Source organism: Sturnus vulgaris, chromosome 12 (assembly GCF_052056855.1).
Source record: "Sturnus vulgaris isolate bStuVul1 chromosome 12, bStuVul1.hap1, whole genome shotgun sequence".
Classification (NCBI taxonomy): Eukaryota; Metazoa; Chordata; class Aves; order Passeriformes; family Sturnidae; genus Sturnus; species Sturnus vulgaris.
Genome location: NC_142254.1, coordinates 14,334,862 through 14,350,391, shown reverse-complemented (window position 1 = coordinate 14,350,391; position 15,530 = coordinate 14,334,862). Strand labels below are relative to the sequence as shown.

Below are 15,530 nucleotides of genomic sequence, written 5' to 3'. Positions count from 1 at the left end.
CACAAGGAGCTGATGCTTCTCCCTCCTTCTACACTATCTTAGTGGGGATTAAAAAGGCATGGTGATGCCACAGCTTGTACAGCCCATGACACTGGTCATGATTGGAGTCAGGAGTTGTTTCTCCTGGTCCAGTCTATCAGTCCCACTTTCCACTTCTTCTAAGGGCTTTTATTTCTCTAGCTGAAAGTTAGTAACAGGAGACAGAATAAATTAGTAGGACTTGGTAGGATGCTCAGCCCTACATACTTTGCCAGAGTACCTCTGGGAGGGAGTTGGAGACATTGTTGTCACCTAAAGAACAGAGATTGCAGACCAAACAGGCGCTGCAAGCTGCAGATATAGCTGAGTCTTGTACATCTACAGTGGAGATGCAAACGAGTGGTACAATAAAACCCATTGACAGGACTTCCTGACTTCAACTCACACTCAGTAACCAACTTTGCTGAATTTGCTACAAAGAGAAATCTGATCTATCTCAGCTTACACAGCGCAGCTGTGGGTAACAGACACCACAGTCCTGCTGAGAACTGACCAGTGCTCTGCTCTGTGCAACAAACCAGCTGTAATGCAGGCTCAGAGCTCTGGCCTGCACCACTTTTATAGCACGAGCTGCCTGGAAGGACAGCAGCCACAGGGTGGGTCTGGGGGGTCCTGAACAGAGGTTAACCTCCCCAGAATTCTCTTTGCAGCACCAGAGCACAATGCCACGTGTCAGGGGGAATGCTGCTCCCGATGGTTGGCAAAAATGTAAACAGAGTGTGCCAGGACTGGTTTTTACTGCAGGATGCACTGGCCAGCCTGGATAGCTAACCAGTGGCTACTTCAGAGTAGCTGAGGAATGAGTACACAGCTATTTCAGTTTTTGGCCCTCCAATATCCCAAATTAGGCTTACAGCAAGTCTCATTTTGCCCTGTTAACCTATGAAAGCCATTTGGGGTTAGGCATTCCCACGAAGCCACGTAGCTACTCAAGTCCTTTTAGGAGATAGAGCTGCTGTTTCTTTGCGTGTGGTCACTGGAAAGAGTGCAAGTTAAACAACTGAAGCCTGCATGCCTGCTTGTTTAGGCAACACAGCTACTCCCCATGCTCCCCTGCTGAAGAAATGCCACACTGGTTGGTACACAGCCCCAAGGGCATGGCCAGGGCAAAGGTCTGGAGAAGCCAGCCCAGGCAGGGCTGAAGCAGACAAAACCAACTCATGTACAAGTACATGAACACAAGAGGCAAAGACCCTCAATTACCAGCCTTGCTGTCCAGAAGCACCTCAACACTAATACAGGGCATTTTCACTCCATATTCTGCTGGAAGCTTTAAGGTCTCTGAGAGTTAATATCTCTGAAATACTCTGTTCTATCTTCTTGCCAAAATGAGAAGGTTCCCACTTACTTGTGAGGAGGATTTTCTTCCCACACATCATCCCTACAGTGGGCTCAACTCAGCTGCGTGCAGAGCCTCAGTTCCCCTGCTGTGTTGTTGCCCTGCCTTGCAACCAAGGTCTCCTGAGGCACTGTCTCCTTTCTTTACTGGGCACAAGTCATTTCTCCATGAAAACTATTTCATTTGCCCCATTATTACACAGAGCATTTACAAAAGCACTTTCAGTTCCAAACCCAACTATTTCTATCAAAGACAGTATGATGACTTAGAGTGTTTTGTTCTTTCTAGCAACCCCAAAAGAATGACTAATCACTGACTCAGGCATATCTCATTACGTTTTTGCCCACAGATACTAAACTAGCAAGTCACCTGTGACTACCTCCCCTACTACTGTAAAGACTTCCATATCTTCTCCAGAACCACTTCCTACACCTTTTATCTTTAAAGAACAGATCTGACTAGCTCTTCATAAGACACTTGGTTTTTGCATTATGCACCTCCTGAACAAATCTATAGCCCTGAGATAATATACAGGATGCTGCTAGTTTTAAAAGTCTTTTGGAGATTTCTTTGTTTTGCTGTGGTTTTGGGGGTTTGTTTCTTTGTTTACATAAAGGAATTTTATTTAACTAATGCTAATTTTAGTAGTCTCAGAACGAGACTGGGCATGTGCAGATCTCTGTAATTATCTATAATAACCGCATACAAGAAATTACCCAACGGTCCAACTAAAAGTGCTGGAAATCAAGTGATTCATTCCAGCACAAGACCCAATAGCCTTTCACTAAGGAGACTCAAGGCCTGGCTCACAAAAACCAAACAGTCCAGCAGTCTGGCCTAGCACTGTGCTGGCCTGGACACTGACTGAAGGGTACAGAGAAGAAGGCATAGGACAGGCATGTCTGAACTCCAGCCCAGCCACCACAGGCAGTACAGCCACAGCTGTCCATTACCCACCACTTTGTCTTCCTGGAGCACAACTTAGACTTAGCTGGAGACAGACAGGGGAAGAAAGGGACATCTGTTCCACCACACACAGCTGAGAGGTATTTTGAACAGCTTCACTCACCCAGGGGAGTGTCCACCAAGATTGCATTGTAGAGCTCTGCAGGTGTCTGAGCAATGTTCACAGCTTCCATCTGCTCAAAACTTCCCAGAGGATGGCATTTAGGCACCAGTTCAGAGATGGAACGCTGGTGCAGAGTCCCAGTGATCAGCAGAATGACATTGTCAATCATGTAGCTGTACCTGGAGGAATGAAAGAGAGGACTGAAACAATATATATAATATGAAACCCAGCAACAGGCACACATCACCTCCTCACGAACATCTCCAGAAAGATGCACGCTTCCCACAAAGAAGTACTAAGGCACCTCCTAGCATCTGTTTATTGTGCCAGCCTAGGAAAAGGCAGCCAGGCATAATCCCAGGCTGTGATTTATGCCACAGCTGAACCATACCATCTGGTACCACCTACCACTGAAGAGCATTAGATTGGAACTGACTTCTGGAGGTCTTTGGCCCTATACCCTGCTCTAAGCTTAGCCAGCTCTAGCTGCTTAGGCAAAAAGACTTTTGAATGTTTATATGAACTTTGAATTACTTGCAAGGATGTGTATCTCACAACCTCCCTGGGGCTCTGCTTCAGCATCCAACCACACTCGCAATGAAAAGGCTTTTCCTAGCGTTCCTCCATGGTCATTTGTCTACTGTCTCTCATTCTAACCCCACACACCTCCAAAAGGAGCCTAGCTCCAGTTTCAGTGCCAGCAACACTGCTCCATCTTGCCAAGTGAAAGGAGGAAGGGTCACATTTCTGCCGCTTCACTCCATTCCAAAAACAACAGGACTGGCAGCTTTGGCACAACCTTCACTCACACCCTCAGGAAACTACACACAAGGTTTTTCACACCTCTACACCAAAAGCTACAAACTTCTTTGCATTAGCCCAAGTTATGATACTCCAAACCAAGTTCTCCAACAACTTATGTTGTTCAGGATTAGCAGATTCAGTCTTTGGCACTGCAGCAATGGGACATTCAATCTGGAATCCAAGTATCCAGCATAAGTTCCACCAACACAAGCCCTTTGTGGCCCTTCTCTCCAGTATGTCCATTTTTCTCCTGCACTGAGGAGCTCCGAACTGGGCACAGCATGCCAGGTGAGGCCTCCACTGAGCAGAGGAGAAATAACACCTCCCAATACTCCCAGTCCAGCCAGAGAAGAGAGACACAGCTGGCCTGAAGACTGGGAACACATGAAAGGCTGGTAGCCTTCTCCAAGTAGAAGGTCAAACCAAGGGATCAAGGCATCATATAAATACCAAGTGTCCCCAGCAAGAACAGCAGTGATACTCGAGGCATCTTCACCACCAGCTAAGTCACAAGCCAACCAAGCTGAGAACCTGAAAAACTTCAACTGAGATGAGGGGGTTTTTTAGTCAGCAGAAGTTGCTTTTGCACATATCCCTCAGTAGCACAGGGAAGAGGCAAAGATGCTGAAGAGCAAGGGTATGTGGCATTTTACACTCCCTTGATCTCACTGCAAGAATTCTAATTCTAAAAAGTTAGATGACGGAAAAGACCTGAAGAAGCTCCTTGGCAGAATCTACTTCAAAACAAATGAGATCAGGTCTGAACCAGAATGGCAGAAGGAGCTATGCACATCTGGAGCTGAAGCTCTGCTGAGAGTCAGGCTTCCCACAGGTACTTGAGTACTGAAGAAAGGGAACTTAAGGTCAGCATCCTGGGACTGAGGCGAAGACAGGCATGGCAAGGCTCTGGTGATGTTTGCCAGACACACATTGGGATGCTGCTGGTCTTTGTATTTCCAAGCTAACAAAGAGCACAGTGCAGACCTGCTTCCCTTTAACCACATCAAAGACAGGTAAGCAGAGCCAGTTAAAGGCAGATTTTGCTAGTTTTTATTAGACGGGCTTACTGCCTCTCAAATATGCTCAAAGGGCATGTTCATGAACAAATCAAATCCACACCTTAGTTCCTCAGACAGGTGCTCCTTTTTTCTCTCCACACTGCAAGGCTGAGTAATGCACCTCCTATGGCCCTATGATTTTTACAGAGGGCCCTTCTGTTTTTGCAGCCTACCTTTCCTGGTTCAATCTAGAACCAGGGCAATCAGCACAAGCTTCATGTACTAGGAAATCTCCTTTTGCCCTTTAATCTGCAAGGTCATTATCTTCCCTCCTGTTTGTGCAGCTCTCACCATGGAGATGACTGCAATCTCCAGGACAGCAAGAAGGGCCTGTTTATGAGAACTGAGGTAAGTCCCTTGCAGTAAGCAGCTGGTTCCTGGTAAATAAAAGCATCTGCACCCTAACACAGATGTTTCTCCTTGAGGTGCACCAGAACAAGGATACAGAACATAATTTCCCAGCTCCCTCAACACGTAAGTTTCCTTAGTGCAACACAGTAGCTTTAAGAAAAGATCACAGGCAGCACTTCTCTCAACAAAGCAAGGCAACAATACACAAGGAGACCAAATTTGTTACTTTTAACTCAGCCTACAGTGAAGGAATAGGTAAGGAAATACAGTCATGTATGCCAGCACACCTCCTTCCTATCCCTAGTTTACTACAGATACCACTCTCCACAAGATATTTGCAAGAAGCCTAGCCAATGTCAACTGTACAAAAAAGGAATTGAGGAGAAATGTCTGGAGCCCTACTGCTCTCAGGTCTTCAGAGCTTACTGGAGTCCCACCAAGTTCATTCATGCCTTCCCAGTCCAGCTCAGCACAAAAGCCACAGCCAGGTTTTGGGAGAGCTGCCAAAATCTGACTCTCTTCACACATGGAAGCTCCTGCTTTCAGACTGATGGTCTCAGGAAAGACAACCCAGCTGGCTTCCAGTGCCAGACAGCAAAGATGGCCCTCCTCGTTTAATTTATACCCCTTAATTTGACTGTTTCCTCATCCTTCAGGGAGGTCTGGAAAATGCATGGTCTATAGCCCAAATGCCAATGAGCACCAAGTGTTATAAAGATTACTTCAACTCCTTAAATACTGCTGTCAAAGGATTCATCCCTGCAGGAAGAGTTAATATGTGTGAGACAGAAGGGGAATTCTCATTCAAATTTCCCCCTTGACAGCATTTCAAACCTTTACAATAACAAGGGAGATACAAGAAGACCTTTGTCCTGCTGTACCTGTCAAGGCCAGGCAGACACCAGCAGCACTACCTAATCCTTCATGATAATTCCATTTACTTCAAGCAAGGTCAGACCATGCTTATTCACATTCAGTCCCTACTTCGTCCCAATAAAACCAGTCACAGCTTAGCCACTCATGGCTACAAGGCAAGTCTTCCAGCACCAGGGCAGCTAGAAAAGCCTCTTCACCTCTGTGGAAGGGGCAACAGTCACATTGCTGTGCCAGGTTTCAGCAAGGACCCATCTGCCTCCATCAGCAAATCTGTTCCAAGACCACAGCAGAGGTCCTGGCTAAGTTGGCATTTTCTCCCAGGCCCAAAGAAACAGATTAAGTACAGTGGCAGCAGTGTTTCTGCAACTTCCAATTGCTTGTGGAATGGAGCAACTTCTGTTGTCATCTTCCTCATCTCCTATAAGATTCTGACCAGCTTCAAATGTTTCAGCTTTCATGATTAATGCCTGCTCAGATCCCTCCAAGAGCATTGTAACCTTCACTAGCTCTCAGTGCAGCTAATAAGAGGACCAGGTCTGGGACACATGAGAAAATAGAAGTAGTTTGTCACTTGCAACATCATGAAGTGTTACTTCAGCCCACTTGGATGATCTCTTCATAGCAAAACTCTCTTGCACACAAACATGTTTTACACTCCTGCTTTGAGCTGCTTTCTGCTCACCCAGGGACACGGGCACAAAACCAGTCAGTTTGACATGCACAGTTACACGAGGCACAACTCTTCCTGTCACCCACTGAACAGAGGTGTGGTATTCCAGAAATTCACATTCACAGAAATACAATTTTAGTCAATACTGAGAAGTGTCAGTAACATCTCACAGGAGAGTGTAATTTTTTTATTAAAGGACAGAAAAGAATCAGCAAACATAGGAATATCCTCAGCATCATCCACAACAGGGAAGAAATGATGATTTACAGCTTCCTGAAGTCCGAGACAACTAGAGCCAGCGACTCCCACTTCAGAACAATATGCATCGGGTGACACTCAGATAACAAGAATAAAGTCAAGTTAGGATATGCCTAGAGAAGGCAAAAGAGGGGGGCTGGTGGGGGAAACCTTCCTTCCAGCAGCAGTAGGCCAGAGTTCATTCTCACTGCTGGTTTTGGGAGGTATGGTCTCAGGCAGACACAGCAGACACTCCTCATAGAGAAGAGGAGAGAGCCAACCCCCAGAAACTAAATCCTAACATAGTCACCCATGGGTAGCTGTGGAGCAGAATCAAGCAGAAATAGAGCAAAAGTGCAAGAGCCATGCACAAATACTTTGACAATGTATTGTACCAAACTGCCAATCCTTCTGGCATTACTTCAGTACAGATGCTGATAAATGAGATATGCAAGAAAGACTGCAGTGGCCTACTGAATATTTGGAAAGGCTGTTTTAGCAGGGGAGCACATGAAATGCATGAACACCCATCACATGGGGCATTTACAACTTGGCCTCAAGGCACTCCGGCACAGCCTGCCACGAAGTGACCCCAAAACAGTTACAGCTTCTCCCTCCCCCACTTACTAATCTAATCTAATCATAAAGAGTCATTGTCCTACAGCAGATAGGTTGGTCTTTTATTGCCTTCTGTTCCAGGATACTAAAAAATCCGTTAACAATACTGCAAGTAGTAACAAAACATGACTAATGATGGAACATTGCATGACCTGAGATTCTCAGAGATCCTCCGAAAGGAGAGCCAAAATTGTAGCTTAACAGCTGCTCTGCAAGGGATCATGAGGACAGCCCTCCATGTCACAGCCAACAGACAGCAGTGGGCCAATGCAGAGGTGCAGAGCAGGGGTTTTGTAGGGATGGATTGAGATACTGCCTTGCTCAGGCAGTTTTAATGCTTTCCAAAACCAGCATTAGACGTTAACTCAGACTACTGTGAGCAAGGCCAAAGTTCCTATGTGACTGCATTGGGCAGTTACTCAGATTACTATAGAAGCATGTATTTATTTTGGGATGAAAATGGGAAATTGCCAGTGGGATCAGAGCAGTGCTCTGAACTCGGCATGAATTCTAGAGACAGCTTTAAAAGATAATGAAGTTGTTTTGACTATAGTCACTTTAGCATCTAGTGCTTCCCTCTTGCAGCTCATTCAGTTCACAGACTCGGGGGATGTTGGGAGAAATAACTTAGGGAAAAAAAGTTTCAGGCTGGTTGTACCGCTACTTCCTTGGGTTTGTGCATAAATACACAGATCCATCTATATCCCACTGAATACTGTGCTGGTACACAGAACCACTTGTCACACCTCTCTCAGGCTCCAAATGTTAAGCAGCCACGGGGGAAAGCAACACACAGACTTCAAAGCCCAAAAGAGCAGTGGCTGACACTAAGAATAGTGCCAACAGCTGAGATGTTTGTATCTGCGGGGTCGGCTTAAGATCATTAGTAAATAACAGCACAGATGTCCTGATCTGGAAAGGAGAGGAATGCTGCACATCAGGAAGATCTCAGTGCCTCACTGAGACTTGTTTGAGTAATAGACAATGGATGTGAACAGAGTCAAATCCTTTAATCAGTTTTCCAGCTCGTATTAGAACATGTCAGATCAGCAGCAGCTCTACCTCTCATCTGCAGCTGAAGCTCAGACAGTCCAGGGAACAGCAAGAGCAGATGCAATGTGTGATGGTCTCTGCTCAAAGTGTCCTTGCTGGTCTCTTTGTATCTTTGCACACTGTCCTTCCTAGAATCACACCAACACAAACCATACCTAAGTGCTACATCCATGAACCTGCCAAAGAGAAAGCTGAGAATTTCATGGTTGCCACCACAAACCAAGGGCACTCAGCCAGTAAGTGGGTGCTCTGCTAAACTTAGATCAACAAGACCATTTGAGAGCAAAGAGTTATAACTTCACAGTACTACAGAGGCTGTGGCAGCCTTTCAAAACCAAGTATCCAGGAATGTTCTCAGCATTAATCTATATTTAGCTGTATCTCCACATGATTTTTACCATCCTCTAGTCTAGGTCTCTTGGGATACTGACCTCAGTTTTCCACTGGTATCATCTGTTAACTTACATGCAGTGATACAGTGTTAGTTGCATTAAAGACTAACAAGAAAAAAGCTACAAGAAGTACTTTTAATTTTAAGGCTTTATGAATTTGACTGAGTGTTCCTGACCTGTAAAAACCCCTTTAAATACCAGAGAAAGTTTTGAACATCTTGCAGCCTAGTGCAAGAATCTCTGGTTACCTAAACTTGATGCCTCAAAGCTTGAGAAAGACGAGGCTGAGCCCTGGCACTCTGCACCACGTTGAGCAGACTTGAACCCTAATTAAATTTTAAATATTGACCATAAGCATGTAATCACGCTGCTTTCACAGGGACCAGCTGCAGAAGTCAAACTTGCATAAAGTTTTTCTTATCTTATCTGTAAAGCACAAACACCAAAACATTTTGTGGATATAACATAAGAGGAAAGGCTGCACTGTTAACATTATTCCCCAAACTGTCTCTAGTAGCTAAGGAACCTGAATGAGTTTAGAGGCCTGAAAGCCTTTACCTACTTCTCAGTGAATGTGTAGTCTGGACCCAGCCAATGTGCAGAACATTTCTGTGCATACAGACCTGCTGCCAGCAGAAGACAAGAAAATTCATCATTCCACTTGATATGCAGTAAACCATTTGAGGTAGACACAAGACTTAGCTCAGCCTCTAAATATTGTGGTACTTATGCAAAGCTCCACACAAGTATTTGCTAGACTTCAAACTAGCTTACAGAATGGACCTGGGAGGGGAGACAAGGACCTGTGATGCCTCCAGGAAGCTTTCAGAAGCAGAGCCCTTGGCCTCCAGACCTTCTCTGGGCTGAACTTGCCAGTCTAGAGCATTGGATGAGACAAATCAATGGAAGGTAAAAGGAAAACAAAACCTGCTAAGGTCAAGCATGAAAGACCTTGGTAATGGTTTCAGTCAAGGAGTGAAGCACGTTCCATGTGAAGAGAATTGCTTAGTGAGTGCACACTCAGCTGAAGGCACTGCACACGGGTTTTCTTCTGAAAAAGCTGCAGTCACACAAATTGATTTGAGCAGCATCAATAATATCCTAATACACACTCCTTTCCCTTCTTGTTTTATGCCTCTAACAGACGTTTTGTTCAGTTTGTTGAGGAAAAGACTGCAAGAAGGAGCATGGGGGAAATACAAGGAGTGCTCCTGCAAACTGCAGACTCACCAGAGAAATTCAGCTTTAAACAAAGCCCAAGAAGACTAAGAAATCCACACACTGCCTGTGGATGACACCACATGAGCTTGGACAGAGATGTTATCCAGGGGCCAGAAATTCTCACCTAACCACCCAGAGCCTGCATGCTAGAGCCCCTTCTCAGACTCTGCAGTTTCACCAAAGACTTATCTTACACAGGTTGATATGTCGAACTCATTGCTTGCTTTTTACTGCATCTTTACTGCCACTGCTAGCACTTTGTTAGCTTTTCTGATCACTACCGCAGCTCACTGTTTGCCAAGTACCGTGTTAACACACTATGAAGTACAGTGCTGCTCCACAGGAGAACAGTTAGGTTGCTCCCATTCAAATTTACTGGCCAAATGAAATGTTTTTCAGGCACCAGGAAAAAGAAAACCATCCATTTAATGAAATATACAGTGAAACACACCTTCTAAAGATGCCTTTTCTAATGAGGGCATCTGCAGTCACACCATGACTCCCACAGTCACCAGCATGCAACCCAGTCCATCATCACAGACATTGGTTCTGGGAAACCAGTATGAGATCAGCATCCTTTGGGAATGCAGGTGAGCAGATGCAGCTCTGATGCCACCATCCAGAGCACACAAGTCTCTGATCATTTCCAGACCATTAGCTATGTGCCCTCTTATTTTGAATATTGCATAATCCCTCCAAGAACTTGGCTTATCAGTTCAACTTTGCACTCCCTGCAAACAGGGAAGCTGTTTGTCAGAAACCTGTGCTGCTTTGCCAAAACAATCTCTGCCAGAATAGGCTCTTAAACCTTTTATTGCAGAATCCCCAACCACTACAGTAATTTTTGCTTCCTAACCCCAGTGCCACCAAGGAACCTGACTGAAATAGTGTAGTGTAATTTTAAATGCAGCAGCATTAGGAAAAATCCTTCAGATTGTTGAGCTTATCCCAATGAACTACACCTAATGTAAAGCATTTGGAGGGCTTTTTCCTTCTGCAGGAAAGAATTTCAAAAGGATTCAATCATATTTTATGAATTCCACAGTTATGCCAGGATGCACACTCCAGCACATTTAGAATGAAGACAGACAACTTCCTACTCCAGAGGAGAGGATTAGTGCTCTTCAGCTTAAGTAGCAATTGAAACAATTTGGCTCCAGAAAAACCACTGCTGCAAAATTAAAACTGAACTCAAAGTTGTGCAGCAGAAACTAGATCTATCCAGTGCAGGGGAGAGGCAGAGCAGGACTGGGTCAGGGAGAAGGTAACAGAGGGAAGTGTCAGTTAAGAAAAGGCACGCGCAAGGGGAAAAGGTACATGCAGCCTCATCAAAAACACATCTTGTGACCACAAAAACACACTGAAAGCCAAGTTCCCAGCTGCATCCTCGGGGCAAAAAAAGAACCTGGTTCCCAGCCCTTGCAGGCTGGTAAGATAAAGATAAAAGATGACCTAGTCTGTCCTCTGATGACAGGTTTGATCACAGGTTTGGAAGATGTATTTAGACCCAGCTTGCCCCTAGCCCTCACTCCCACAGCACACTCAGTGTTCACAGTTACCAGCCAGGGCCCTGACACTGCTCTGCTGCAAAACCAGACTTCCCAGAGCAGAGAAGAGACTGTGCTGAAGAAGGGAAGGGAAAAAAAAAAACAAACCCCAAACAAAAAGCCACCACAAAACAAAAACCAAATAAATCAACCCAAAAAACCCACTAAACCCTTTTCCCTGCCACTGGAAAAATATTAAAGCTGACAATCTGATCAGGCTACAGCAGGCTGGAGTCAAGATTCTTTATCACAATGGTGCTCCTATCTAAACCACATACAGGAACACTGAAAGGAAAGAGAGACAGGCCATGGCACCGTGTCAGGCTAACACAAAGAACAAAGCCTGTACAGAAAGGCAAGGCAGCACATCACTAAGAAGAACCTAAAACCCACTTCCATCCCACAAGTCAATATGTGCTTGTTGAATTCAGGAAGTGGCTTTTGCTGTTTCAAGAACACTTAATACCTGTTTGTTGCTGCCCTACAGAATATCACTGCATTCCCTCAGCCAAACAGTCCATTGTTTGTGTTGGAGCAGAGATGTTAACAGGCAATATGTGCCTATCACTCAGAACCTACTCTGGTTGGCTCAAAGACATGGGGAAGCACCAGAAGACTTCCAGCAAGGAGCTGTGTGGCAAGATGCAGAGCTAGCAGGTGTGTTATGGAGACTGCAGCAGGCTCAGCAAGTCGAGCTTTGTGCTTGCAGTGGCAGAGGCTGCCAGCTACAGCCACCACTTGAAAAAACAAATTGAGGAAGTTGGCTGATTTCCCTTATTTTGGTACTAAGAACACAACACTTGCCACAGAAGAGTTCCTGGAGAGAACCAGAGCCAGGAAAGAGTCAGTGTGGTGCCAGGAGAGGAGCACAACAGGACAAAAAAAAAAATAAAAAAATTTCAGCGTCAGCAAGTGACTTGGGGAACAAAGACCTTACTTTGGGGTTGCTGCCTGGCCGTGCTCGAGGGTCAGTTTTGTTCCCGTGCATTAAAACACTGTCCTTTCTCCTATGCTGAGGATAGAGGTTAATGCCTGCCCACCTCCCCAGGTGACCATGCTCACCCACGCCCGCTGTGCACCTGGGGACAGGCAGCACGGGGCTGGAGTGCCACCTTCCGGCAAGGAACGGGCAGCGCGGCCTCTCATCCCTGGAGCTAGGCATGGAACACGCATCCTCTCCTCCAGAGCCCCAGCACTGCCCCTCTTGCTGCTTCTCCTTTCCCTGGCCTCACTTATTGCAGGGGCTGCTTCAAAGAGGCAAATTAAATGATATGGCATCATTCCACCTGGGACAAACGGCACGGCTCCTGGCAGGTTGGTGCTGGGGCCAGAGGAGAGAAGGATTACAGATGACATTTCCCCAGATCTCAGCAATGTGTCCTGGGTCAGACTGGAGCATCCTTAAAAAACAAGCACAAGAGTCACCCGATGATCCACTCAAAACCACCTCAAAGGTTCAGCAGGACATTCAGGAAGGAGAAAGCTTGACTGGTTTTTAAATGCTTGATCCTCCTCCTGGCATCAGCCCTGCACAGCCTGGCCACTATCTATGAGTGTTAACAGGCCCCAACGTGCCCATCTTATGTAAGGTTATCCAGGAGTAATAAGAAGGCCAAAAAGACATACAAAGACATCCAAGCAGCAGTGAGTTTCAAAGCTGAACTGGACATGCTACAAAACATTTCCTTCCAGTTTGAGCCAGACACACCTTCTACAATCCCACTCAATGTTAAAAATCTCTGTTTACAACTCAAAAGAGGTCTTGGTGAACTCAAGCTTTCCTCCTGCAGAAGCCAGCCCTGCTCAAACTTTCCACATCTTTCTACTATTTTTATTTCACTTCAGCCTGTATACTATTAGCACACAGACACATCCAGTTGAGTACAATTTCTTCTTCTGACCACCTGGTGCCTCAATTGCCTTGAGCTGTCTAGCAGGAGCAGTCTTTATCATTTCCTGCTCAAGTTTCATTAACTACCCTGAAAGAATGGAGTGGGAAATAGTCATGTCCAAAAGGTAAAGATAAATCACCCCCCATCTGCGTGTGCACCCAGAATGAAAAAATCAAGAAGCAAAGGCTTGTCCCAGTGTCCCCCAGGCAGGCAGAGACAGTACCTCTGGGTGCACAAGCACAAAATCCCCAGTACTGCCAATATCCTTTGGCTGAACATTTTTATAGTGCTGCCTCCATACAAGCCTGAGCTAGATGAAGACCACTGGCACAAATATGTGCTACCAGCTCCAAACAGAGCTGTTCTCCACTTCAACTACTTGGGACACACGTGGAAAGCTCTGAAATTTCTGTCCCCTGCCCCAAACCAATACCTACAACAACTCAAGGCAGAGTTTCAGTGAACACAGTCTGAAAGGCAGCTCAAATCTACCCTCTTTTCTACTAGGCCTGTCACCAAAATAGTAGGTTTATCAAGAGAAGATACTAAGACCCACTGGGCAAAAGCAGCACCCCCTCCACATTTCTTATGGTTCACTGTATCTTCTGTTTTAATCTGTCTGTAGAGTCATTACAACTTATTAGAGATTCCAATAGCCTGACAGTGACTCCCACCTTGGGCCACTCAGAGCTGGTAACACCTTCTCTACTTCAACAATACCCCACTGGTGTGATGAGCACAGACCCAGAGGAGACCCCTCCATCAGTGGTGCAGCAGAACCATGACAAAACCCAACTGAACATCTGACCTTGTACAAAAGATTACAAGAGTGCAGACATTCCATATGGGAAAACAGCTTTTTCCTGCTTCACCTTTTGCCTTCCTCTAAGCAGCACTGCAGACAGCGGCATTAAAGCAAATCTTATGGGTAAAAAGGAAGAGAGAAGAGTGAAAACAACTTGAGGAAGGAACATTCTGTGCTGAACAGAACCAATAAATTCAAAAAGACATTATGCAGTAGCAAGAGATAGAGTTATCTGCACAGAATCATGTTTTGCTGTAGAGAGCTCATCAAAATCAGAATGACAAAAGCAGAACAAGATCAAAGTAAAATCAAGTTGAGGGCAGAACACCAGTTTTAAATAGTGATTCCAACAGTTCCAATCAGCCTGATTACTCAAGATGTTTAAGGTCTTCTGCAAAACTCGAGGTGGATTGTAGACACAATCCTGTTGATAAAGATCAACAGGACTGAAGTAAGAGGGAATTGAATTTCCATGGCCATCCACAGGCTTCCTACCAAGTCAGGTGGTCCGAGACCATTCAGTTCATGTTTTCCACACACTGGTTTTTAAAGTGAAACTGTTAGGCAACAGCAAAGTTTTAGAATCTGCAAGATACAGCTGCTCTGTCCAAACCATTGCCTTTAAACAGATATGACAGAAGCATTAGTGATTACTATAATAATTCCATGGAGACATTTCCATAAACCTGCAAGATAGCAAAGGAAAAGCAACAGTGGAGGACCACCCACCTGACATTGCCAAGTTCAAACAGCACTGATGTCTTGGAAGAAAACTCAAGATGGGCAAAGAGGTGTTTTAAGAGTTAACTTAAGTTTGAGAGAATAGAAGAGACTACTCCATACAGCTAAGATGATGAATTAGAAATTGCCTCATCCATTGCAAAATGGAAGCTTAGTAATGTTTTGCTCCATATTTGGGTCCAAATTCCAGAAATTTTGCTGACAAGCTTATAAGTAGGACTTATTTCTTAGAAAACAGGAAAGGCTTAGGAGACAGCTTTAACATACTGACATAGAAAATAATAGATACGAGCCAATGGGTTAGAAAATGAGATAGCAATGGCACCCAGACACAGAAAAGAGTGAACACAAAGGCACGTGGCAGAGAGATGGGTGTTTACTCAATATTTGCAAATGCAGGAGATGCCACAGATGCAAATGCAAGATTAAATATCACTTTCCAGAGTGCTTGTGATGAGCCCAGGCTCACTGTACCAGAGGTGATACATTAATTATCCCACTTGAGAAGAGAGTATGATCTCCTTCTCAGAAGTGCAAGTTAAAGTCACATTCACTGAACCAGAAACTCACTTTTGTCCATGAGATACCTCCTTGGTGGTTAGAGGAGACCATTGGCTGTGCAGTTTGCAAGCCAAACTAGAGCTTACAGGAATACAGACTAAGAAAAGGAAAAAAGTCAGTTTTACTTCCATGTTTCAGATGCAAGCTAGGACAACTAGTATCCCTCTGTCACTAACACTTCCATTTTGCTACCGAACAAAACAAGAGCACGCTAAGAAGCAGGGAGTTGTACAAAACCTCTGGGAGAAGACACCTCA

General features: G+C 45.1%; 1 protein-coding gene across 2 annotated transcripts in view; it reads right to left on the bottom strand.

Moving 5' to 3' along the window:
• ATP6V0D1 (ATPase H+ transporting V0 subunit d1) overlaps nt 1-15,530 on the bottom strand; it is a 33,239-nt gene that overhangs the window by 7,890 nt on the left and 9,819 nt on the right. For both annotated transcript variants that reach the window (XM_088171956.1, XM_014880754.2), the window contains one exon: nt 2,448-2,626. In XM_088171956.1, the coding sequence (XP_088028082.1) occupies nt 2,448-2,626 (179 nt within the window). The remainder of the gene's footprint in view (nt 1-2,447; nt 2,627-15,530) is intronic.